This window comes from Canis lupus, chromosome 9 (genome assembly GCF_011100685.1).
Source record: "Canis lupus familiaris isolate Mischka breed German Shepherd chromosome 9, alternate assembly UU_Cfam_GSD_1.0, whole genome shotgun sequence".
In the NCBI taxonomy this organism is placed as follows: Eukaryota; Metazoa; Chordata; class Mammalia; order Carnivora; family Canidae; genus Canis; species Canis lupus.
Window position 1 is genome coordinate 46,882,376 of NC_049230.1, and position 26,807 is coordinate 46,909,182.

The following is a 26,807-nucleotide window of genomic DNA, read 5'->3' on the forward strand; positions in this document are numbered from 1 at the left end:
CAGTAGAGAAGGAAACCCTGCAGATCCAGGTGAACTTGCTACAGGCAGGATGTTTTATAATCAAATTATTACCGTTGGGCATCCTTAATCGTGGGCTTTCTGGTAGAGAAGGAAGAGAGATCTCATTTCCGAGGCACAGGAGGCTAATTTGACAGAGAGGAGATTTGACCACTCCCGGTGGTCCGTGGGCAGTTTTGTCCACCAGAATGGCTGTTCGACTCCCTGGCCCTCATTCCTTCTTCTGTGCATGGCTGGCCTCAGGACTGATGATCTCAGCCTGTGGGCCCACCTGGCCTGCCCACTTTGGAGAGGCTGCCAGTGCCAGGGTATGGTCCTGTTGCCACAGTTGCTCAGGACTCTGCCAGGGGCTGTGAGCCTCCTTCCCACCCTCTAGAATTTACCAAAGGCTGATACACTGCTCTTTTTCCCGTGCTTTGCCCCTTCTTGCTCTCCATTTTCTCCACCTCATCCCCTCTTTCACCGGGAACACTTGGCTCTGCTCCAAACAGGCTGTGGGACCCTAAGCAGGTCAGTTAGCCTCTCTGGACTTTGTTTCCCACCTCCTCCCCAACTGAATTATCATAAGGGTCAAATGGGAGGTAGTGGGAATGAATCCTAGGCCTGGAGATTGGCTCCTGCTCTACCAACGTGGATCCTTAGATGCTGGACTCGATTTTCTTTTTTTTTTTTTTTTGGACTCGATTTTCTTGTAGCTCTGTTGCCTTACCTGCAACATGGGGACAGTAACCCCTTTTTGGAAAGTCTTTCATTTGTAGCATAGCCATTGCCCACTCTTCTGTGCATCCATGCAGGCACTGGCTTATCCCCATTACTGTTTCTCTTTTCGAGTTGTAATTATTTACCTATCTGGTTGTCTTAGTCACTAGATGGAAGTCAGTTGCTTTATTTAGTTATTCATTCAGCAAGTATTTATTGAACACCTATGTGCCAGGTGCTGAGGTTACAGATGAAGTGGAGGGAACAAAAAAGAAATTATAATACAGAGAGAGAGAACAATTCCATAGGGCATGTGCAAGATGCTGTGGCAGCATCATGGGGGGTGGGGGTGCGGGGTGGAGGCCTGAAAGGCTTCCTAGAGGAGGTGATGTGTAAGCTAAGGCCTAAAGAGCAAGTAGGAATCAACCAAATAAAGGGAAGTGGGTATGAGAGGGACTGGGGCTCAAGCCAGAGGGTATCAGTCAGTTGCCTGTCTCCTTCCTAGCTGTAGTTGCCTCTGAATGCATTCCTGTGCAGAGGCAGGGGGTTGGGCCACAGGGCTTCCTGGGCCCTGAGGTGCCATGGCAGGGGGGTCGCAGAAGTATTTTGGATGTGCTGCCTGTAGGAGGGAGCCTGGCAGAGTCGGGGCTCAGCTAAATGACTGATTGGCTCTGAGCAGGAATGCAGATGAGCCAGAAGCAGGGGTGGGAGGGAACAGGGAAGATAATTGAGGACACAGGAGCCTTACTCTGGGTACCTTTCCCCAGGGACAGGGAGGCTGGTTTTCTGTTAGAATTTTAAGAGTCAGGAGGGACATTGTCCTGCCTTCTCTGCAGCCAGGGATCCCCCTAGCACATGGCATTTACAACTGTGTGCAGTGGCACAGTTTACAACCTAGAGCTCTGCCCTTCTCCCTCCACCTTTATGACTTCCAGTGTCATTTCCAGCCCCCAGAGATGGACCCATGCCAAGGCCTCTCTGACCTCAATTGAGCTGTGCCCTCCTTCAGCCCCTGGGGACATTTCCTGGCCTTTGTCCACCCATGGATGCTTTTGGGTACTCTGGAGCTCAAGCAGTAGCACGATAGGGCTGGGCTGAGGAGAGTTGTTGGGCCATGTGCCTGGTGGTGGGCGGGATCAGAGGATGGAAGGCAGAGACAAGGTTGGCTTCTTGGTGGGGCTGAGCAGGTGGTGGGGTACTTTTCATGCCACCAACTAAAAGGCTGAGAGTCTCCACTGGACACAGTATATACACCATATCCTGTTCTAAAACATCTCGCAAAGTGGGTCATATGTCTCCATTTTACAGACAACAGAAACTAAGGCCCAGAGGCCGAGGAACCAGCTCATACACCTTGTAAGCACTAGAGCCACGAGTTGAAACCTTGTCTACTATTAAGTGTGGGGACTCTTTCCACCACACCATACTGCCTTCTGGTGTACTCAGTCCTTTTCTTCTGAGCCTCCTTCCCTTTCTGCCCAGAGCTGGAATGGGATCGACGGTTGTAGATGGATGGTGAATGTGTTGTATTTATTAGTGTTGGAAAGAGACTCTGAGACCCAAGTGAGCCCTGGGCCGAGCTTGGGGACCTGGCTCCTTACTCCCCACACTTGCACTCTTGTTAATGGCATAGCACTCTGGTGCCTCTGGACCCTGAGTTGTGGAGGTCACGTTTGTCTCTCCAAGCCATTTGCTTTATTTATTTTTAATTTTTCTTATGGGATAGCCATAAGACAAGAGGACTATTCTCTTTAAAAGCATTTTTAAACAAATTTTTTTTTTTAAAACCAAAGTAATACATGTAATGATTCTTAAAAAAACTAAGCTGTTACTGAAAGAAAGCACTTCGCTATGCTTCTGCCCTCCTATAAGCCCTACTTGGAAAGGAGCCACTTCCCACTCTTTCAGGTGTTTCTTCAAACCTTTGAGTAGGACTGTTGAGGATCTATGAGGTCCATGTGAATGCCTTTAAAGATGCGGGCACCTGCTTACTTGTTTTGTTCTTATTCTCCTTATATATAGAGCTTTCCAGTTCTCAGATGGGAACATTGAGGCCCCCAGCACACGAGGTCCTGCCTTCATCCCACATGGCAGGCCAGCAGCATTAAGAGCTCATGCTAGGATGGAAGACGGGAATGCTTCCCTGCACCCTTTCCTATGCCCCCAAGTGGGTCTCCTCATACACCCTGCTGGCATGGTGCCTCTCCCCTGGGAGAGGGGACACCTTGCCCTTATGACACATGACCACCAGCCCTGGGTTCCTAGGACAACAGCACTGGCGAAGGAGGGGGTCAAAGGTCAGGGCTAGTCAATGTGGAATAACAGCTCCGGGCGGACACCCAAATCCTGCAGTTCCTTGTTTGATCTTAAGGAAGTTGTCCAACGTCAGCAGCAGCCCAGCAGCTGTGGTGGTAGCAGCAACAGCTACAGTGGTCCTCAGGGAGGCAGAGCCCTCCTGCCCCCCGACCTGCAGGGGAGGGCACTGGTGGAAGATGATGGATTTCTTAAAGAACCTTTTGGTGAGTGTCCCTGGGCCGTGGAGGAGTGTCCTAGGCCCTGCTGTCCCACCTGTGGGTGGGTGGGGAGGAGCCAGAGGCTCTTCCCCTGTGGCCTGCCAAGGAGCTCCTGTGGCTCTGGACCTACTATGGGGCAGAGGAGCCACCTATCACTCAGGGACCGGGGTGGGGGTAGGGGCTATGTGTGTGGAGGGGATTGTGGGAGGTCATGGGGCAGAGTTGAGGACAAGAGCCTTTCCTCCGTGGCCTGGAGATCTGGAACAGGGTCCGGTATAGGGCCAGGCAGAGGTCATAACTGACAAGGCTTTTTGGCCCTGTGCGGGAGCTGGAGGGGCTCCACAGCCAGCCGCAGGCCGTGTTGCAGGTGGGTGCGCCCTGCGACAGAGGGCCAGGGAGGGAGGGTGGAGGGACTCTGTAGCTGGGCTTCTGCCTGGCCGTGGACACTTGGAGCTGGCCAAGCCTGCCTTGGAGGGCCAGCCCTCTCTCCCCTCTTGTGGGGTGGTGCCCTGAATGGCCCTGGCAGGGGCTCTGCTCCTGTCACAGAGCCTCAGAGCTGTGCGGTTAGTGTGTACTTGAGAGCAGTGTGTGTGGGATATTCCAGGCTAGCCAGGAGAGTCAGGGTCCTTTCCTGCCAAGCCAGATTATTCTTGGAGGCTCTGTGGTTCCAGATTATTCTTGGAGGCCCCTAGTTCAGCTGTGCCAGGCCCTTTGTCCCCTCCTAGGGAACATGGGGGGGGGGGTCTAGGTTGACTGGGAGAGGTTGGGACTGCTGGACCCCTTGTCACTCACAGACCTGTCTGCTGTAGGCTGAGGTGGGCACTGTTCTTTGGTTTCTTCCATCTCCTTGGCTTGGCCTCCTTTCTCTAGGGGGGCTGAGGGTGACAGTTTAGGGATGAGTGTGGGCAGTGGTAGGACACTTATTTGGGGGTGGGGGTAAGGAGTCCCCCAAATCTTAGGCTTCGCTGCTCCAGGACACAGGGTGAGTCTGGTGACCCTGTTACTAAACCAAAATGGCCTGACCCTTGCCCTGGACCTTGGCAGGAGTGTGGAGTGGTATGTTGGAGAGTTTTAAGTTGGGTACTGATGTCATTTGCTTCACTTTTCAGAAAGACCATGTGGCTGTCATATGGGGAGCTGATGAGGGAGGTGCAGTATGGAGGCCAAGAGCCTGGCGAGGAGGCTGCTGCATGGTCCTGATGAGGGACAGTGAGATACAGTGGAGGCAGGACATCTGCTGAGAAGTGCTCAGACTTGGGATATGTTTTGACAGTGGACCCTACAGGATTGGGGGTGGGGAATGAGGGATAAAGAATCCAATGATGACGACTCTGGGGCTTTGTCCTGAGCATTAGGATGGGTACAGGCTTTTGAGGAAAAACATTAATGAGAGTTCTTTTGGCCTTGTGAAGTCTGAGATGCCCATCAGACATGGTGTGAGATGTGGAGTTGGCTAACCCCAGATATATCTGGACTTCCATCAGGGTTCTGCCTTTACTGAGTGTGTTTACTCTGGGTGGGCTGCTTAACCACTCAGTCCCCCCACCCTCTCACCCCCTCCCTGGACACTTGTGAGGCTTATGTTGTGGCATTTGCGAAGTGCCTGATTCATTGCCTGGTGCATCACGGGTGCCAACAGAGGATACTTCGGGGCTTTCTAAAACTTTGCTTATGTCATCTCGTTTTCCAGCTCAGGGACATTCATGGACTTCCTACTGTCCAGGGCATAGTATGGGCTGATTTGGCTCATAGATGTGTTTTGTTTGGTCCACATAGAGATTTCTAAAACTTTGAGTTGGTTATCAGTGTGTAAAATTGGGAGAGTTCATATGCAAATTTGGATTTCCGGCTTATCTTAAAAAATTGAAAACTCTTATAACACCGAGTTTGCATTTCTGCTGGTAGCCTGGCTAGACACCAGCCGCAGGGGTACATGCTCTGCAGCTCAACATTATTTTACTTTGTTGATGTTGTTGAGATGAAATTTATAGAACATAAAGGTAATCATTTTAAAGTGAACAATCCAGTGCATTTAGTATGTTCTTATTGTTGTGCAAGCACTGCCTGTTTAGTTTTACAGTATTTTCATTACTCCCAAATGAAACCCCCTTGTGCAGTTACTCTCCATTTCCTCTCCCACCAGCCCCTGGAAAAAATGAGGTTGCTTTCTGTCTCTCTGGATTTATCAATTCTGGAATTCTGGATATTTGAGAGACATGGAACCATACAGTATGTGACCTTTTGTATCTGGCACCTTTCACTTATCTCAATGTTTTTGAGGTTTGTTTGCATTGTAGCAGTGCTTCATTCCTTTTTGTGACTGAATGATACTCCACCCTATGGAAATGCTTATCTGCTCATCTGTCTGTTGGTGGGCATTGGGATTGTTTTCAGCTTTTGGCCTGTGTGAATGGTGTTGCTGCTGTTCACTGTACAAGTGAGCAACTTTTGTGTAGAAGTATATGTCAGTTACCTGTTTTCAGTCCTTTTTGGTCTATACCTGGGGTAGAATTTCTGGGCCATGAGGTAACACCAGTATGTTTAGCTTTTTTTTTTTTTTTTTTTTAAAAGACTTTATCTATCTATTTGAGAGAGAACGTGAGCAAGCACGATCAGGGGGAAGGGCAGAGGGATAAGCAGAGTCCCCTGAAAGCCAGGACCCTGAGACTGTGACCTGAGCCAAAGTCAGACACTTAACTGACTGAGCCACCCAGGTGCCCCTATGTTTAACCTTTGGAGGAATCACCAAATTGTTTTCTACAGCGGTTGCATCATTTTACATTACTCCCAGCAGTGCATAAGCATTCCAGTTTCTTTTCATACTCACTAACACCTGTTAATTTCTCTCTATATTTTTTCATGATAGTCTGCCAAGTAGGTGGGAAGTGGTATCTCACTGTGGTTTTGATCTGCATTTTTCCCAGTGATGTTGAGCATCTTTTCATGTGATAATGGTCCATTGTATATCCTCTTTGGAGAAATGTCAATTCAAGTTCTTTACCTCTTGTTAAATTGGGTTATTTGTCTTTTTAAGTTACGAGTTTGTTTTTTTTTAATAGATATTCTGGATACTAGGCTCTTATTGGATGTATGATTTGCAAATATTTTCCTCCCATTCTGTTGATGTCTTTTGACTTTTATAATGTTGCTTTGAGTTAATTTTTGTATATGTTATGAAGTGTAGAGTCCAACTTTATTCTTTTGTATGTGGGTATCCAGTGTTTCCAGTATCATTTGTTGAAAAGACTATTCTTTCCCCATTGAGTGATCTTGGCACCCTTGTTCAAAGTCAGTTGACCATAAATGTATGGGTTTATCTCTGGACTATAATTCTATTCCACTGCTCTATGTGGCTATCCTATATCAGTGCCACACTGCTTTGATCACTGTAACTTTGTAGTAAGTTTTGAGATTGGGAAGTGTTAGTTCTTTTCAGGAATATTCTGGCTGATGCTCATCAAGAAAAATAGAAAAAGGACCCAAATAAGAAATGAAAGAGGAGAAATAACAACTAACAGCACAGAAATAGAAATAATTATAAGAGCATACTGCAAAAAATTATGTCAGGGGTGCCTGGGTGGCTCAGTTGGTTAAGCCTCTGACTTTTGGTTTTTGCTCAGGTCATGGTCTCAGGGTTGTGAGATTGAACCCCACATGGGGCTTCACACTCAGAGTGAAGTCTGCTTCTCCTCCTTCTGCCCTTCCCTCCTGCCCCAACTCATTAGCATGGTGGGGGAGGGGGAGAGGGAGAAGCGGACTCCCTGCAGAGCAGGGAGCCTGAAATGGGGCTCCATCCCAGGACCCTGGGATCATGACCTGAGCCAAAGGCAGATGCTTAAGATAGAGCCACCCAGGTGTCCCTAAATAAACAAAATCTTAAAAAAAAATATGTCAATAAACTGGACAACCTAGAAGATACGAATAAATTCCTAAAATATACAATCTTCCAAAACTGAAGCAGGAAAAATGGAAAATCTGAACAGACCAATTACAAGTAATGAAATTGAATTAGTAATCAAAAAACTATCTAAAAATAAAAGTCCAAGGTGAGATGGATTTACAGGTGAATTTTACAAAATACTTAAAGAAGAGTTAATACTTATTCTCCTCAAACTATTCAAAAAAATAAAAATACAAGAGGAAGGAAAGCTCCCAATACATTCTAGAAGACCAGCATTACCCTGATGCCAAAGCCAGCCAAAGACACCACAGGAAAACCGTAAGCCAATATCCCTAATGAAATCAGATACAAAAATTCTCAACAAAATATTAGCAAACCACACACAACAATACATTAAAAGGATCATTAACCACAATCAAGTGGGATTTAATCTGGAGATGCAAGGATAGTTCAGTATTCACAAACTAATGTGATATGCCACTTCAACAAAAGGATACAAATCATAAATTATTTCAATAAATAAGGAAAGATATTTGACAAAATTCAGCATCCATTCATGATAAAAGAAACTCTCAAAAGTGGGGGTTAGAGAGACCATACCTCAAAATAGTAAAGAAATACGAAAAATCCACAGCTGACATCATGCTTTATGGTGAAAAACTAAGAGCTTTTCCTGTATGGTTAGGAATAAGACAATGATGTCCACTCTTGACATTTTTACTCAGCATTGTGCTGGAAGTTTGAGCCATAGTAATCAGACAAGAGAAAGAAATAAGAGGTATCCAAACTGGTGAAGAAGAAATTAAACTACCACTATTTGCAGATGACATGGTATTATACATAGAAAATCCTAGAGTCTGCCAAAAGACTACAAGAAGTAATGAATGAATGCAGTAAAGTCATGGGATAAAAAGTTAATACTCAGAAATTGGTAGCATTTCTATATACTAATAACAAAGTAGCAGAAAGGGAAATTAAGAAAACAATTCTGTTTACAACTGAATCAAAATAATGAAATACCTGGAAATAAACTTAACCAAGAAGGTGAAGGACCTGTGCTCTGAAAGCTAGTATTTTAAGTTTTAACTATTTTATTATTTTAAATATTATTAAAGGTGACACAAACAAATGGAAAGATATTCTATGCTCATGGATTGGAAGAACCAGTATTATTAAAATGTACATATTACCCAAAGCAATCTGCAGATTCAATGCAGTCCCTATCAAAATACCAAATAACATTTTCACAAAACTAGAACAAATAATGCTAAAACTTGTATGGAACCAGAAAAGACCCCAAATAGCCAAAGCAATCTTGAAAAAGAAGAACAAAACAGATTTCAAGATTTACTATAGAGCTGTGGTAATCAAAACAATATGGTACTGTCACGAACATAGACACTTAGTTCAATGGAACAGAGTAGAGAGCCCCAAAATAAACCCACAGTTTTATGGTCAATTAATCTATGACAAAGAAGGCAAGAATATACAATGGAGAAAAGACAGTCTTTTCAATGAGTAGTGTTAGGAAAACTGGACAGCTACATGTAAAAGAATGAAATTGGATCACTTCCTTACACCACATACAATAATAAACTGAAAATGGATGAAAGACCTAAATGTGAGACCTGAGATCATAAAAATCCTAGAGGAGGACAGAGACAGTAATTTCTCTGATATCAGCCATAGCAACATTTTTTTTTAAAAGATAAATCTCCTAAGACAAAACAAAAGCAAAAATAAACTGTTGGGACTATATTGAAACAAAAAAACTTTCGCACAGCAGAGGAAATCATCAACAAAACAAAGTTTACTGAATGGGAGAAGATATTTGCAAATGATGTGTCTGATAAGGAGTTAATATCCAAAAGAACTTACGCAACTCAACACCAAAAACAAGCAAGCAAATAAAAACAAAACCCACCCCAAATGAACAGTCTGATTAAAAAATGGGCAGAAGACCTGAATAGACACTTCTCCAAAGAAGACATACAGATGGCCAACAGATACGTGAAAAGATGCTCAACATCACTCATCATCAGGGAAATACAAATTAAAACAATGAAATGACAATGACAATGAAATGTCACTTCACACCTGTCAGAATGGCTAAAATAAAAAACACAACTAACAAGTGTTGGTAAGGATGAAGGAAAAAGGAATCCTTGTATACTGTCGGTGTGTGAAATTGGTGTAGTCACTGTGGAAAACAGTATGGAAGTTCCTCAAAAAATTAAAAATAGATTTATCATATGATCCAGTAATTCCACTACTAGGCATTTACCCAAAGAATATAAAAACACTAATTTGAAAAGATATATACACTCCTAGGTTTATTGCAGCATTATTTACAGTGGCCAAGATATGGAAGTAGGGTGTTATTAATAGACAAATGGATAAGGAAGATGTGGTGTATATATATATACAATGGAATATTATGTAGCCATAAAAAGGATGATTTGTGCCATTTGAGGCAACAAGGTGGGACTTAGAGGGTATTATGCTAAGTGAAATAAGTCAGACTGAGAATGACAAATACCATATGATTTTACTCATAGAGGGACTCTTAAAAAACCCAAATGAGGGGCATCTGGGTGGCTCAGTCGGTTAAGCATCTGCCTTCAGTTCAGGTCATGATCCTAGGATCATTGGATCAAGTCCTGAGTCGGGCTCCCCAGTCAGCATCAGGCTCTCCACTTAGTGGGGAACCTGCTTCTCTCCCCATCTGCATGCTCTCTCTCAAATAAAATCTTAAAAAAAAAAAAAACCCAAATGAATAAACAAAGAGCAGAGTCAGACTTATGAATTCATAGAGCAAACTGATGGTTGCTATCAGTTTGGGGAAGGAGTTGGAGGATTGGTCAAAATGAGTGAAGGGGAATGAGAGATAGAGGCTTCCAGTTATGGAATGAGTAACTCATGGGAATAAAAGGCACAGAGTATGGCATAGAGTCAATGACATTGTAATAGTGATGTATTGGGACAGATGGTAGCGACACTTGGGAGTGTAGCGAGATATATAGTCAAATCACTGTTGTACACTTGGAACTAATGTAACATTGGTGTGTTAACTATACTGAAATTAAAGAAAAAAAGAAAGAAAGATTGTTTTGGCTGAATGTTTTCCCTTGAGTTTCCAGATCAACTTTAGGATCAGCTTTTCAGTTTCTACAAAGAATCCAACTGGGATTCTAATAGGGGTTGTATTCCAGATTGCTTTGTGGGGAGTATTCCCATCCTAAGAATTCTATGTCTGCCAACCCATGAACAAGGGATGTCATGCTATTTTTTTTTACATCTTCTTTAGTTTCTTTTATCACTGTTTTGTAGATTTCAGTATACAAGTGTTTTACCTCCTTGGTTAAATTATACTAGATTTTTTAAAATGCCGTTGCAAATGAAATGGGTTTCTTAATTTTCTTTTTAGATTTTTCATTCATGTATAGAAACAACTGATATTTGTTTGTTGATCTTATAGTCTGCAGTTTTACTGACATCCTTTATAAGCTTTAGTTGTATGTGTGTGTGTATCCTTTGGGTTTTCCTTTTTCTTTCCTTTTTAAAAAATATTTTCTTTATTTATTAGAGAGCAAGAGAGTGCGAGTGCACAAGCAGGGTAGGGGCAGAGGCAGAGGGAGAGAGAGAATCCCAAGCAGACTCCATGCTGAGCACAGAGCCCAACATGGAGCTCCATCTAATGACCCTGCTATTATGACCTGAGTTGAAATCAAGAGTCAGGTGCTTAACCTACTGAACCATCCAGGCCACCCCTGGGTTTTCCTATATTGGATCATGTCATCTACATTTAGGGTTTTATTTCTTCCTTTCCAATTTGGATATCTTTTATTTCTTTCTCTTTCATAATTGCTTTGGCTAGAATTTTCAGCACATTGAACAGTAGTGGTGGGAATGGGTGTCGTTGTTTGGTTCCCGATCTTTTTCAGTATGCTTTCAGTGTCATTGAGCATGATTTGGGTTTAAAAAAAAAAAAAAAAAAGCCCTTTATCATATTGAGGAAGTTCCTTTCTACGTTTAGTTTTCTGTGTGTTTTTATTATTGGATTCTGTTAAGTGCTTTTTCTCAATTAGTTGAGATGATCATCTGTTTTTTTCCCTTCATTCTATTAATGTGAAGTATTACATTGATTTTCTTATGTTGAAGCAACCATACACCCCTGGGATAAATTCTACGTGGTCATGGCTTATGGCTTGCTGTCCAGTTTGGTTTGCTAGTTATTTTGTTGAGGATTTTGCTTCTGTATCCCTCAAAGACATTGGTCTATAGATTTCTTCCCTCATTTTTTTTTTTTTTTGTGTGGTTTTGATAATGCTGGCCTTATAGAATGAGCTGGGAAGTGTTCCCTCCCCTTCTGTATCCTGAAAGAGTTTATGAAGGATCAATGGTAATTCTTGAAATGCTTTATGCAGAATTTACCATGATGCCTTCTGACACTGGACTTTTCTTTGTTGGGAGGTTTTTGATTATTGAGTCAATTTCTATTTATCGCTTCACTCTTGTGTTACTTGACTGATATCTGTAGTCATTTGCATTTTTGAATCCTGTCAGAGATTTAAATGGAATTCTGCCTAATTTTTAAGACGTCCTATAAAAACCTGTCCATCTTCCCATTACTCCTGACACTCTGCTCTGTTCCATCTCTGCTCTGGCCAGGTTGACCTCTTTCCGGCAACACCTGTCTTAAATACAGTTAATTCTACAGGTTAGTAAAGTTTTCAGTGTGGTCCCTAGACCAGGAGTATGGTATTGCCCATGAATTTGTTAGAAATGGAGATTCTCTGGCTAAGAATCAGAAACTTAGGGTGGGAGGTGGCTAGAAACCTGTTTTTCAACAAGCCCTCCAGGTGGTTCTGCTGAATCATCATTGCCATTAGAAAATAAAGAGCCCTGTGGGCTCCTGGCCCAAGTTGACATAGCAGTTGAAGCAGTTCCTCCAGATGCTGGTGGCAGAGAGACTGTGTCCAGTGTGAGTTAGTGGGATTGGGACCACAGAAGGGAGAGAGGAGCAAGGAGGTGGGATGGGAGAAGAGGGGAAGGAGGCTTGCTTGGAACAAAACGTCTGTGTATCTGGATGCAACCTCCTGGAGGCACCTGTTGGGGTTGGGGTTGGCTATCCAGGGTGAGGGGGTGCGGTCTGTGGCCAAGGAGCAGACAGTGCTTACTAGCAGAAACATTAGCCTGTGCAGCCTAGACTCCCAAGCCTAAGACTCCGCCTCCACTCCTGTTTCATTCTCAGCTTGCTTGGCCTAGAAATCAGTCATTCAGCAGGTGTTTCTTGAGCATCTCCTATGTGCCAGGCAATTCTAGGCCCAAGGACATAGCAGTGAACAAATTAAAGAGCCTGCCTGTGAGGACCTTTTGTTCTAGTTAACTATTCTTTCCTTCTTGTGGGGAACAGTCCCAGTGTTTTCTGCAGGTCTCAGCAGCCAGGCTGGTGGCCAGCCGGCCCCCTCATCCTGCCTGCACGGTGGATGGGGACCTCCAGGCCAGCAGCAGGGTTAGGGCAATGCAGCTTGCGCTGTGGTGAGGTGGCCATGGGACACATTGGTCTGGCTCTCAATCGAGTATGTGCTTGGGATTCCTAGCTCTCCCAACTCTCCGAAAATCTCTTCACAAAACTTTTGCGGTGTCTTCCTTGCCTATGGAGACAAGAAACTTGTCCTGTTTTCCTCCTCACCTAGTGCTGCCCAGCCCCCATCTCCATTGCATTTTCCTGGGGCCTGTGCAGGGTGGAAGATATCTTATCCTCTGTCCTTGTCTTGTTTTAGTGTTTCTTGTTGCTGTTGACATATACCTCCCCTCCCACCCCATTGTTGGGTCCTAGATTCAGATAGGCATTTGCTACTGCACATGAGCATGTTCCGTGTTGGGTGCTGTGCCAGGCTCTGCAAACTGGCTCATGTTACCCCACCACAGCCCCACTCTAAGGCGCAGATGCTCGGACAGTACTGTCCTGTGCTGTGAGCAGTGGTTGTGAGGTATCTCCTGGGCAGGGCGGATAGAAAGGCTGTTCATATGTAAACACACCCCGTCTCCAGGAGGGGAGGAAAGGAGCTCAGACCTAGGGCAGGTTGCCTAGCATAGACCTGTGGGCAGCAGGTGGCTGGCAGTGGAGGTCCCTCTCCAATTAGGGTCAGGAAAGAAGAGGAGGGAGAGGGGCCAATGCTCATGGGGGTCTCTCAAGCTGAGATGTAACTGGAGGGAAAAAACAGATGGCTGCTTGTCTGCAGGGAAAGGCCATGTCCATGTGCAGAGCTGCTGTGGACCAGAGGGAGGTAGGGATGGTGAGATGGGTGGCGGGGGCCCCCCTACACTCGAACACACTGTGTTCTTTCCTGGCTGCTGCTTTGTCGCCTGGGCAGGGGCCTGGCACCAGAGCGCATAGGTAGGGGCTTCAGGGCAATTTCTGGAGACTGGCTTTGCAGGTCCTGTCCCATTCACTTCTGTTCCTCCTGCTTTGGACCTCCTGCATTCTACCCACAAGGACTCGCTTTGCCCTTCTGAAGGAAGATCAGATGGTTTCTATATTGGGAAGTGGAGAGGACAGCTTTGAACCCAAACCAAACACTGGGGCCCAGCCTGTGATTTCCTTGGCTGAGCACTGGCTCTTGGTGATTATCTCAGCCTACTTGAGTGGCTGTTAAAGTGGAGCCCAAGGGGAAATGCTGGCTGTGGCTCAGATTTGGGTGGCAGCAGTTGTTGCTAATAATAAATTGGATAGCTGAGCGGACACTGCTATTGATGAGGAGGCTGAATTACCTTTCTCTGTGAAAATCCAGTGCCTGGCTTCCTGACAGAGGGGGATTCCCTACTAAGGATGCCACAGATAGGACTTCATTCTGGCCTGGGGCCTCTGGGATGGTGCTGGTGAGTCAGTGAGCATTTATTGAATGTGTTCTGTGTGCCCTTAGCTGTGTGACACAATCACAGGGGGGTGTGAATGAGGGTAGGTCTGAGTGGCCGCAGCTGCTGTTCCAGGTTGGCCTGAGTCACCCTGCTTCTGGGTGGAAAAAGAGACTTGCTCTTTGCCAAGGCTGGAACTGTCCTGTTGGAAAGTTCGATGAGTCACCGAGAAGTGGGGCCGGCACCGCCGAGGCCAAGTTGCCACTGTTCTTTGCTCCTGGGTGCTGTCCGCCCAGTGCATTACTCAGAGCTGAGGATGGATCTCAGCCCTTTCAGCTCCCAACCTGTGTTAGTTAGCTCCAGCATCTTCACTTAGGAAACACACACCTGTTTTCAACAGTAGTCTAAACACACTGCCTCTGGGAAGATAGTTTCAAGAAAGCTGTCTTCTAAATCAGGAACTATCCTAAAGCTTCCGGACCATTTCCCTCAGGACGAAGCTTACTTGCAGAATGTGCTTTCTAATAGCAAATAGCAACTACCAGAAGGCACTGGCCAGGTACTTCTTGTCCATGTTCTCACTTCTTCCTCATGTGAGTCCTGAAAGTCCTGAAAGGCAGGGCTGATGCTGCTTTCACGTGAGGGAATTAGGAGAGTTGGAGTAACGTGCCTCATGCCACGCAGCTGGGCAGGAACAGGCTGGCCGCTTCCTAGACCTGGCTCTGACCACTGGATTCTGTTGCCTCCTGCATCCATCTTTCTGCTGCACACAAACATCTGTAGCTCTCTGTGGCCTTCCAGATTAAGCCTGGACTCCTGATATATGGAGTCTCTCAGGCTCAGAACTCAGGGCCCCTTCCCTGTCTGATCTTCAGGATGTTGACCCAGAAGCCCTGTCAGTTTGATTCCCTCACTGTTTGTTGAACACACATCATGCTTCTCCATCTTTCCACTTTGTCCACACAGTAACCATTGCCTCTAATGGCCTCTTCCCCCTCTCTATCAAAGTGATTTCTGGGGGTGCTTGGGTGGCTCAGTCGGTTAAAGTGTCTGTCTTTGACTCAGGTCATGATCTTGGGGTCCTGGAATGGAGTCCCACACTGGGCTCCCTGCTCAGTGGGGATTCCGCTTCTCACTCTTCCTCTGCCAGTCCTCCTGCTTGTGTTCTCTGGCGTTCTTTATCTTTCTGTCAAATAAATAAAATCTTTTAAAAACACACAAAAAACAAACTTCTCCTTTAAGGTAAGGTGGGATCCCACCTCTTGCAAGAAGCCTTCCTTGATGTGGTGGTGTTAAAATGTGTCCACACATTAAAAAAAAAATTATTTATTTAGTCGAGAGAGAGACAGAGACACAGGCAGAGGAAGAAGCAGGCACCATGCAGGGAGCCCGATGTGGGACTTGATCCTGGGTCCCCAGAATCACACCCTGAGCTAAAGGTGGCGCTAAACCACTGAGCTACCCAGGCTGCCCTCCACACGTTTTTTTGATACTTCCCTGCTCAAGAGGTGGGAACTAATCCCCCTCCCCTTGTGTGGGGGCTGATTGTGGACACTGGCTTCTAATGAAGAGAACAAAGGGGAAATGATGGTGTGCAATTTCACAGACTAGGTCATAAAAGGTACTATAGCTTTGTGTCTTGAATCACTCACTCTGAGGGTGGGGGGTTACCTGCAGTATTTTGAGGATATTCGAGCAGGCTATGGACCATGTGATGAGGAATGGGGGCCTCCTGCCAGGAGCCTTGTGAGTTAGTGTCCCTTGTTAGAAGCAGATGCCCCAGCCCCAATTAAGTCTTCAGATGGTGCAGCCCTTGCTCATATCCTGACAGCAACCACCTGAGAAACTCTGAGTTAGAACCATCCGACTAAGCTACTTCTCAATTCCTGAACCAAAGAAATTTTGTCACTGAGTTTTGGAGTCATTTGTTACACAGCAATAGAGAAGAACTAACATACGTTAGTTCCAGCCAGAAGTGCATCATGCCTCCTCTGAACCACTGTGGTGCTGGTCATCTGTAACAGAACCCTGGACACCTTTGTTTCCTCATTAAGATCAAGTACCCTGGAAACTGGGTCCTTGCCTAGTACTTCCAGTGTCTAGTCCATGCCTTGTAGGTGCTTAATCATTTGGGGTTAACTGATTAAACAGTACAAGGGCATTGTCTAAGAACACAGATTTTTTTTTTTCATACAGAAGATTTTTCTGATTGACAGTTTTCATGGATAACAAAGAGTAAGCTAGGTATGGGGGTGACTCAGGGAAACCTCAGCCTATAATACACAGAGCTGAGGCTAGACCTGGAAATGAATTGGCCTGAATCTAGAGGCTTTCTGTACTTGTATGCCTGGGCATCCTGTAATGAAGATGGGGGGAAGGGCCTGAAGCAGGAGTTGAGAGAAGCAAAGAAAGGAGTTCCAGAGCTTTCATTTATGTGTTGAAGTCTTAAAAACTATAGCTGGGTAACTAGTTACTCCAAAAAATAATTTACAGTTGTTACAGAAAATGTAAAAAATACTGAAAAGCAAAAAGGAAACAAAAATTATCCTTAACCTATAACTTATTTTGACATTTATCCTTCAAGTTATTTTTTTTTTCTGGATGAGTGATATGTATACATACATGCAGATCTATATTTCTGTATCCATACCTATGTACAGCTATATATATACTCTATATCTGTACATATCACATAGGAGATACACACACAAACACAATTTTTATACATAATTGGAAAAACAACAAACCAGGATCACCTAAACTCCATTTTTCTCACTTAGTGGTCAGTGCCTTGTGAATCTTTGTTTTGCATAATTAGCATAGGTCTCCTCATAGTATTTTATTGTAGGCGCATAATCTTATGTATTATTTACTCTTTGCCTCACTGCCAGGTAATTTGGTTGTTTCTACTTTTTTTTTTCCCCTTAAAGATTTTATTTATTTATTTGATGAGAGAGAGAGAGCATGAGCGTCCACATGCACTTGTATGCTCATGAACAGGGGGGAGGGGCAGAGGGCAAGGGAGAAGCAGACTCTCTGCTGAGCAGAAGGCAACCAGCTGAGTCCCTCAGGGGCCCCTGGATGTTTCTCCTTTTTTTGCCTTTAAACAATATCGCAACAAATACCATTGTATAGTTGCCCAAATATTGTGTTAGGGTAAATTTCCTAGAGTGGGTTTTTATACCAAAATACGTGAACATTTTAAAAGCTTTGGACGCAGAGCACCAAATTGCCCTTCAGAAAGATTATACCAGGAGTACGCTTACCTACAGTCCCTGTATCCCTAATACCATAACCTTGCCAACCTTGGGTTTTCTTTTTACTCTTGGCCAATCTGACAGATGAAAGATGTATCTTATTTTAATTTTTTTAATAACTAGGGAGGTTGGGCATGTGCCATGTGTTTTCTGTTCATTTTATTTTTCTCCTTTAGCAAATTGTTCACATCTTTTGCACATTTTTTTGTTTCCCTTACAAAATGTATTTATTTGAAATTTTAATTATTCAAGTCATGTAGGTCTGCATGCTCGTGAAGTAGGCGGTATGTAAAGCAAAAACCCCCTTGACTACTCCCACTCCCTCTTCTCAATATAATTGCTTTTTGATAGTGGGGCAAATTCTTTCATATTATTTTCTAGGAATTTATATACATATAGGCAACCTTTGGTTTTGTTTTTGTAAAAATGGGATCATATTCTATTATTCTCCAATTTGCTCCCTGCCTACCTCTCCACACTTAATGTATCTTGGAAGAGTATTTCACATAAGCAGTAACTCTGTTGTTTTTTTTTTTTTTTTTTTTTGAATGGCTGCATAGTTTGTTTGAAACAGCGTTATTGAGATATAATTTATGTAACAAGGTCATCAATTTAAAGCAGATAATTCAGTGGTTTTTTGTATATTCACAGAATTGTACAAGCATCACAACAATTGAATTTAGAACATTTTCATCACCTCAGAAGGAAACCTTGGTACACCTGAAACTAATATAACATTGTATATTAACTATACTGGTATTGAAGAAATAGAATAAAATAAAAAAATAAATTACAAAAAAGAAACCCCTACCCTTTAGCCATCATTCTCCAAATCTCCCATTTCCTTTAGATCTACTTTCTATCTATGTACATTTGCCTTTTTTGGACGTTTCATGTAGATGGAATCACAATACGTGGCCTTTTGTATTCTGGGCTTCTCGCACTTAGCATAATGTTTTTAAGATTTATCCATGTAGTATGTACCATGAAATGAATACTTCATCCTTTTTTGTGGCTGAATACTGTTCCATTGTGTGGATATGCCATAATTTGTTCATGAGTTGATGGATGTTTAGGTTGTTTCTGCCTTTTGAATGTTATAAATATTGCTGTGAATATTGGTGTGGAAGTTTTTTTGTGGGCATGTTTTCATTTCTCTTCGGTTATATACCTTGGAGTGGAATTGCTGGGTCAAATGGTAACTCTGTGGTGAACTTTTTGAGGAACTGCCAAACTTATTTCCACAGCGGCTGTACGATTTTGTGTTCTCACTAGTGGTATGTGAGGGCTCCAATTTCTCCACATTCTCTCCAGCACTTGCTCTTATTTCTTTTTGGTTATAGCCATTCTCATGGGTGGAAAGTATTTCTCATTGAGGTTTTGATTGACATTTCCCAATGACTAATAATGTGGAGCATCTTTGCATGTGCTTATTGTTCATTTGTGTATCTTCTTTGGAGAAATGCCTTTTCAAATCCTTTGCTCATTTTAAAATTATCTTCTTATTGGGGCACCTGGATATCTCAGTTGGTAAGTCTCCGATTCTTGATTTCCACTCAGGTCTTGATCTCGAACCCCGTTTTGGGTTCCCTGCTCGGCATAGAGTCCTGCTTTCCCTCTCCCTCTTTCTCTGCCCCTCCCCCCACTCGTTCACTTTCTCTTCTCTCAAATAAATAAATCTTAAAAATTTTATCTTTTTATTACTGAGTTGTAAGAATTCTTTATTCTAGATACAAGTCCCTTATATATAATTTGCAAATATTTCTCCTATTCTGTGAGGTGGTCTTTTCAGTTACTTGATAGTGTCCATTGAAGCACAAAGTTTTTAATTTTGGTGAAGTCTAATTAATTGTTTTTTGTTGTTGTTTATGCTTTGAGTGTCCTATCTAAGCATCTGTTGCCAAATACAATGTCACAAAGACTCCTATGTTTTCTTCTAAGAGTTTTGTAATTTTAGCTCTTACATTTAGGTTGTTGATTCCTTTTCAGATAATTTTTGTATATTGTATAGTATAAGGGTCCAACCTCATTCTTTTGCATGTGGCTATCCAGTTTACCCAGCACAATTTGTTGAAAAGACCTCATTGATTAGTCTTGGCACCCTTGTTAAAAACCAGTTGCCACAGATAAGTGGGTTTATTTCTGGACTCTCATTTTTATTCCATTGATCTATGGGTCTGTCCTTGTGTCAGTGCCACACTATCTTGATTATTTTTGCTTTGCAGTAAGTTTTGAAATTGGAAAGTGTGAGTATTCCGACTTTGTTCTTTTGGCTATTCTGGGCTTCTTGAGTTTCAATGTCAATTTTAGGATCACTTTTTAATTTCTGCAAAGGATTCAGCTAACATTTTGTTAAGAGATTGCATTGAATCTGTAGATCAGCTTGGAGGGTATAGATATCTGAATCATACTGACCTTCCAGTTGTGATCATGGGATTTCTTTCCATTTATTTAGAGCTTTAAAAGTTTCTTTCATCAAAAAAAAAAAAAAAAAAAAAAAAGTTTCTTTCATCAATGTTTTGTGCTTTTCATTTCTTTTGTTAAATTTATATCTAACTATTTTGGTCTCTTCCATGCTATTGTAATTGGAATTATTTTCTTTATTCTGATTGTCCATAAATAGTGCATAGCAATACAATTTATTTTTGTATTTTGATCATGTGTCTTGGGTCCTTACTGAACTCATTTATTAGTTTTAATAGTTATTTTTAGTGAATTCCTTAGTATTTTTTAAAAAGATTTTATTTATCTAGAGAGTGCAAATGAGGGGAGGGGCAGTGGATAGGGGAAAGAATCCCAAGCAGAGTCTGTGCTGAGTGTGGAGCCCTATGCAGGACTTGATCCCCCAACCCTGAGATCATGACCTGAGCTGAAATCAAGAGTCAGACACTTAACCAACTGAGCTACCCAGGCACCCCCTTAGTATTTTCTATATACAAGATCCTGTAATTTGTGAATAGAGATAGTTTCACTTCTTTCTTCCCAGTTTGGATGCCATTTATAGTTTCTTTTAATTTTTCTTTTCCCTAACTGTTCTGGCTAGAACATCCAGCACAATGATAAATAGAAATGATGATAGTGGTTAGTCTTTTTCCATGTTTTATGGGCAAACTATCTAGTTTTCCATTATTTATTATTTATTTATTTATTGGGGGGGAGAGAAGAGAGAGAGAGAAAATACAGCAGTACAACAGGGGGACTGGCAGGCAGAGGGAGAGGGAGAAGCAGGCTCCCCACTGAGCAGAGAGCCCAATGTGGGCTCCCAGGAGCTGAGGCCATGACCTGAGCCGAAGATAGATACTTAACTGACTGAGCCACCCAAGTGGCTCTATTTTTCATTACTAAGAATATTTTTACCTGTGGGTTTTTTTGTAGCTGCCCTTTTTTCATGTTGAGGAACTTCCCTTCTATCTAGTTCATTGTTTTTTTCTAATTTTTAATCAAGAAAGGCTTTGGAATTTTGTCAAATGCCTTCTTTATTGAGTTGGTAACATGGTTTTTGTTTTTATTCTATTCCTCTGGTATATTATAGGCATTGATTTTTGGATGTTAAACCAACTTTATACTACTGTAATAAATCCCACTGGGTCATGATACATAATTCTTCTTATAAGTTGCTGGATTTGGTTTACTAGTAGTTTTTTTTAAATTTTTAAATTTTTATTTATTTATGATAGAGAGAGAGAGAGAGAGAGAGAGAGAGAGAGACATAGGCAGAGGGAGAAGCAGGCTCCATGCACTGGGAGCCCGACGTGGGATTTGATCCCGAGTCTCCAGGATCGTGCCCTGGGCCAAAGGCAGGTGCTAAACCACTGCGCCACCCAGGGTTCCCAGTTTGCTAGTAGTTTTGAGAATTTTTGTGTCTATATTTATAGGCTGTATTGGTCTGTAGTTTTCTTGCGATGTCTTTGGGTTTGTTGTCGGGGTAATCCTAGTCTCTTAGAATAAGTTGGGAAGTGTCCCGTCTCCTATTTTAAGAGTTTCTGAGGAATTAGTATTAATTCTTTTTAATGGCAGAATACACAGCTGAAGCCATCTGGACCTGGGCTTTTTGTGTAGCTTTTTGATTACTATTTCGGTTTCTTTATTATAGATCTTTTTAGATTTTCCATTTTCTTAGGGCCAGTTTTGGTAGTTTGTGTGTTGCTAGGAGTTGTCCATGTCATCCAAGTTAATTTATTGGCACACAGTTGCTCATACTATTTGAACATAGCTCATTGCAGCCAAACAGTGCTGCAGGGAACATCCATCCTTGTGCTCACATGGAAGGGTGTTTATAGCACAGATCCCTAGAAGAGGAATCCCTGGGTCAGACGTCTGTGCGTGTAAATGTTGGTTGTTTCTGCTCTTTTGTCCTCTTCCTGCTCATCTTTCTAGCCTTATTGATTTGCGTAAATTCTTGCTGTTTAGGAATCTCGGTTTCCTGGAGATTGGAGTTGGTACGGATGCACAGAGCCAGTGGGAAGGATAGGTTTGGGAGTCATGTGTTTCATGGCTGCTTCTGCTCAGGGGTGCTCGATGTGGGTGCCTGAAGCATGTCTTCCACACTGTACGTTCACATGTGGGGTTTCCAGACCCTGGAACCTGAATGGCTCGTGGGTCAGGGACTGTTGCCTCTGACAGGCCAGCTGTGGCCTGGGGGAGCTCCTTGTGAGCCAGGTGACTCCACAAAGTCCACCTTCCATGGTGGTTCTCTCTGGGAATGCTGAGGGCTGGGTGGGGCTCGGCAATTCTGGCTCACTGGTGCCTGCAGGGGAAGGGAGGCACACTCTACCTCTGCACGAAAAATTGACAAGGACATCCTTGTTTTCCATTATCACTGCTGTCTTTCCTTTCCTGTTCCTCTGAGGACTGTGTTCTGGGTGCTCATTAAGTCATGCCTTGTCAGGGCCCAGATGTGGGCAGTGATGTTTTGATAAGAAAGCGTAGCTATTTTTATGGAAGGGGAACTGGGGAAACTGCTGAGAGATCTCCGCGAGTGTTCTGTGAGGAGGGGTAGAGCTTCTAGCCCATCACCCCTCCATTCCACTTCCTCCTTCTCCTTGTCGCCTTTACCTGAAATTTCCAAGGGGGCCACTAAAGCTGGTTCAATGTTTGGACTTACATAGTTCGAGATTTTTTGAATAATCTCTCCAGGTCCCTGGAGGCTCCAATTCAGTGGTTTTCAGGCTTTGCTTACAAGCTCTAGGGTCCCAAGGAGCTGCTTTGGGGACAGGGGGTGGGGGGCAGGGGGCAGGGGCAGGCACATCATGAGCTCAAGCCGCCATGGCTGCCCTGGCCAGAGTGGCTCTGCTCTTACTGCATAAATTTTATGTGTTGGAGTTTCATCTAGAAATGGGAGACAGGAGGACTATGTTGCCACAAAAGTTGGGAAAGTACTTGTATTGGACACTTCGGCCTTGCTGTTGGGCCAGAAACATCCCGAACAGGACTCCTTCTGGAGGCTGAATCCTGGGGCTGACAGGTATTTTAGGGAACTTGGCTCCTCTCTCTTGACAGAGACCGGGCAGCCGCTCCCCTCAGAGCCGTTTGCCAGCCTGAGTGTGCTTGGTTTTTCCTTTTGTTGTGTGGGGTGTTCTGGCCTTCCAGCCCTGCAAGGGCAAAATCAAATTCCCCCCTTTTTTTTGATATATATATATATTTTTTTTTCCTTTATTGGAGTTCGATTTGCCAACATACAGTGTAACACCCAGTGCTCATCCTGTCAAGTGCCCCCCTCATTCCCTTCTGTCTTGATCCAAATGACTCTTGCGTCAGAGGAAGTCCTGGGCTAGGCTTGCAGGCCATAGGTGAGGAGGCTTTCTCACAGACCTCCTGGCTGATGCATCTTCTTTGTGTCTTTCAGTCGGCAGAGTTCTTCGAGATGCTGGAGAAAATGCAGGTGAGCATCCCTGTGGTGGGGGAGCTGAGCCGAGGGTGGGGGGCCTGCTGCAGGGAACTTGGGCAGAGCTTGGGAGCCCTGGGGGGAGGGGCAGAGAAGAGAAGACTCAGCCTGACTCCTAGGCCATTCCATATTGCGTGGCACTGAGGACTTTGGGGAGGTCCTGGCCTGAAGAAGGGGAGAAGACAGAAAGCAGAACCCCTCCAGCAGAGCAGATGTGTGGAGGGCTTGAAAGGGTCCATTGTTCCTGCAGTGGGCTGGAAAGAAAGTCTGGAAAAGGAAGCCCTTTCCTAGAGGAGGTCATCTTGTGTCTGGGAGACAGAGCTGAGGGAGGGGTCAAAGCCTGCACCTGACACTCACTTGCATGAGTCCCTTCCCTTTTCTGAGCCTCTGGCTCCTGTTTTCTATCCTTTCACAGCACTATTTTCACCTCCCTCCAACACCAAATGTGTGGTTGTTTTTCCCCTACTGAGCGATTCTGTGATACCAGCTGGGTGTCCTACAGTTCAGCTCCATTCTGACACTCTTTACCCAGAGACAGTGTCACATCCTGCATTGCAAGGGCTCTGCCCCATGAGACTGCCTGCGACCCACTTAGGATGCCAGGCACAAGTGTGCTGTCACCTGTGCTTCTAACCAAGCTATAGATTGGAAGTTCCCAGGACCCCCTGCTCAGGTTCCATTACTTTGCTAGAGGGGCTCACAGAACTCAGAACAGTTTACTTACTAGATTATCAGTTTATTATGAGGGATATAATTCAGAAACAGACAAATGGGAGAATTGCAGGGGGCAAGGTATGTGGGAAGGTGGGGAAGAGCTTCCACGTCCTCTGGATGCATCACTCCCCTAGCACTGCCATGTACTCACCAACCTGGAAGCTCTCTGAAGCCATCATTTGTTTTGTTTTAACTGAGCCGAGATTGATTAAATGATTGTCCTTTGGAGATTTACCCTCCAGCCCTCTCCCTCCCAGAACCCTCTAATAGTGGTTGGTTCCCCTGGCATCCAGCTCCATCCTTAGGAGTGTCCCCAGAGTCATCTCATTAACAAACTTATGAATAACTTTATGGCTTTCACTTTTATGGCTCTAGAGCTGCTTTAGGAACCAAGGACAAAAGACGAAGTGTTATAACAAAAGATGCTCCAAAATGCTCCTGTTGCTCTCATTACTTAGGAAGTTCAACACGTTTTAGAAGTTCTGTGCCAAGAATGGGGTAAAACCCCCAATATTTATTTATTTATTTATTTATTTATTTATTTATTTATTTATAGATTTTATTTGTTTATTCATGAGAGACACAGAGAGAGGCAGAGACACAGGCAGAGGGAGAAGCAGGCCATGCAGGGAGCCTGATGTGGGACTCAATCCTGGGCCCCCAGGATCACACCCTGGGCCGAAGGCGGCGCTAAACTGCTGAGCCACCAGGGCTGCCCCCCAATATTTATTATTACGAGTTATGCCACAGCCCGCATAAATAATAATGAAAATACCTACTTACATAGTTGTTTGGATGAAATGAGATAATATATGTAAATACTTGCTAGGCACTGCCGAAAATCAGTGTTCAGAATGGATTTGGGGGGGCCTTTCTCATTGCTCTTCACCAAGGGGCCAGGGCTTACAGGTAAGAACTGCTGCTCTGGGGAATATGAGGAGTCCAGAAGGCTTAACTGATACAGGTGGAAAGGATGGAAGGAAGATGCTGACAATAGCACATGTACTTTTTTTTTAAAGATTTTATTTGTTTATTTAGAGAGTGTTAGTGGAGGAGGTGGGAGGTGCAGAGGGAAAGGGAGAGGGAGAGAGAGAATCCCAAGCAGACTCTGCACTAAGTGTGGAGCCCAATGTGGAGCCCAATGCAGGGCTTAATCCCACCACCCTGAGATCATGAGTTGGATGCCTAACTGATATGTGCCCCAACAGCACATGTATTTTCAGCACTTTTCTCAGCTCAGACATTAAGGAGTATTAGCTCATTTCTTTCTGGTAACGCCCACCGGAAGCAGCTATATTATCATCATTGTCCCCTCTTTATAGGTGAGAAAACTGAGGTACAGAGATCTTACTTAAAGCACTTATGTCATGTCCTTTATACCCTAAGTAGATGCTGCTGACTTGTCAAGGAAGGAAGATTCTGTGGTCATGGTCTGGAAACTCTAGGGGAAAAGCAGATAGGGTGCCCCTGCAGTCCTGAGATGCAGGTGGGGCTGCTGAGGTGCTTGCAGGGAAGCCAGGTCTCCTGAACTCTCAAGGAACAAGTTATTAAGATTCTCCTCTGTGCCCAGCAGTATGGGGACTGCAGAGTATGATATTTAGGGAACTTAGTCAAGTTGTGGAAACAGGATTGGCTTGCACTTTGACAGTGAGCAGTGAGAGATAGTGTGTAATTATGTGCTCAACTGCCTGGGGTAGAGCTCCATTTCTCACCCCGAGCTCATGAAATCCCACCTCTTAGGGAAGCTGATAGGGGATATGTGGCTCACCCTGCCTTCTCTTCATTTGCTCCCACAATCCACCGGTCCCTCACCCCCAGCTAGAGACCCCTGCTTCCCCCACAAAGGGCTCTCTGAGTGCAGAATTCAGCCTCACTTAATTGGCCTCCTGTCTGTCATTTCTGTTTCCAGACTGCTGGACTTCTCAACTAGATTGGGACCCTCTTGAGGGCAGGGGTCTGGTTTTTACGCTCCCTCTGTGTGTTTGAGGCAGCAGCTGTCCAAGGGTCTACCTATTCCATCTCAGTTGAGATGGTCAGGGGCTGGAATCAAACTTCTCAGGCTTTAGGTCCCTGTTGTGTGCCATGCCAGGCCCCAGCCTCCAAGAGGCCTGCAGTTTCCAGCTCCTCTGATTATACAAACCTCACATATGGGTCAATAGTGGGAGCGAAGCAGGTGGCATGGTATGGCCAGATCCTGTCCCGGGGTGTGGGTGCCACCCCTTCTCAGGCTTTGGCTGCGGACACTGAGTCTCAGAGCCGTCCAGTGCCCAGTGTACTCTTTGAGCTGTGGAGACCTGAACCTCAGATCCAGGGTTCCTGACCCCGCACCTGAGTGTGGAGGAACTGGAAGAAGGGCACAATCCCTGTGAAGCAATGTGGACTGAGTACACAAGCACTGGGCCCATTTGGTCCTGGGTTCAAAATTTTACCCCTGATACTGCCTAGATGGGTGTCCTTGGTCCAGTCGCTCTGCCTCTTTGAGTCTCCATTTCTTCATGGTAGGGAAGAGAGGGGATAACGATCATGCCTTTTGCAAAGGCAGGCACACAGAGGGGAGAGGGCCCAGAGCTAGGTGGAGGCTCTGTCCTCAGGGAGAGGAGGGGAGAGAAGGGGAGGAGGTTACTTTCCTGCCCAGGGGCTGTTCCCAGGCAGGGGTGACTAATGCAGGACAAACAAAACAAACTCCTGACATCACCCCCCTCCCCACCCGCCCAGTTTGCTTCCCTGGACAAGGGTCTACAGGGCCACCCAGGTGGTTTTCTTCCTGTGTGGGGAGAGGAGCACCTGTCCAGTGGGAGGGGTCCTCCCACGCCCTCCTGAGCAGTGCTGTGGGGTGACTCAGCCCCAAGAAGTCCAGAGAAGCTGGAGTCTAAATCCAGCCAGTGAGCAGGAGCTGTGGACTCAGGGCTGTGGGATATGATCGTGCACTTGAATGGACAGCCTGGCTTCAGTTCTGGCCC

At 44.6% G+C, this 26,807-nt stretch overlaps 1 protein-coding gene across 1 annotated transcript in view; it reads left to right on the top strand.

Moving 5' to 3' along the window:
- RAP1GAP2 (RAP1 GTPase activating protein 2) overlaps nucleotides 1–26,807 on the top strand; it is a 213,227-nt gene that overhangs the window by 135,935 nt on the left and 50,485 nt on the right. The window contains 1 exon segment of the mRNA XM_038548535.1: nucleotides 23,095–23,130. Within this exon segment, the coding sequence (XP_038404463.1) occupies nucleotides 23,095–23,130 (36 nt within the window).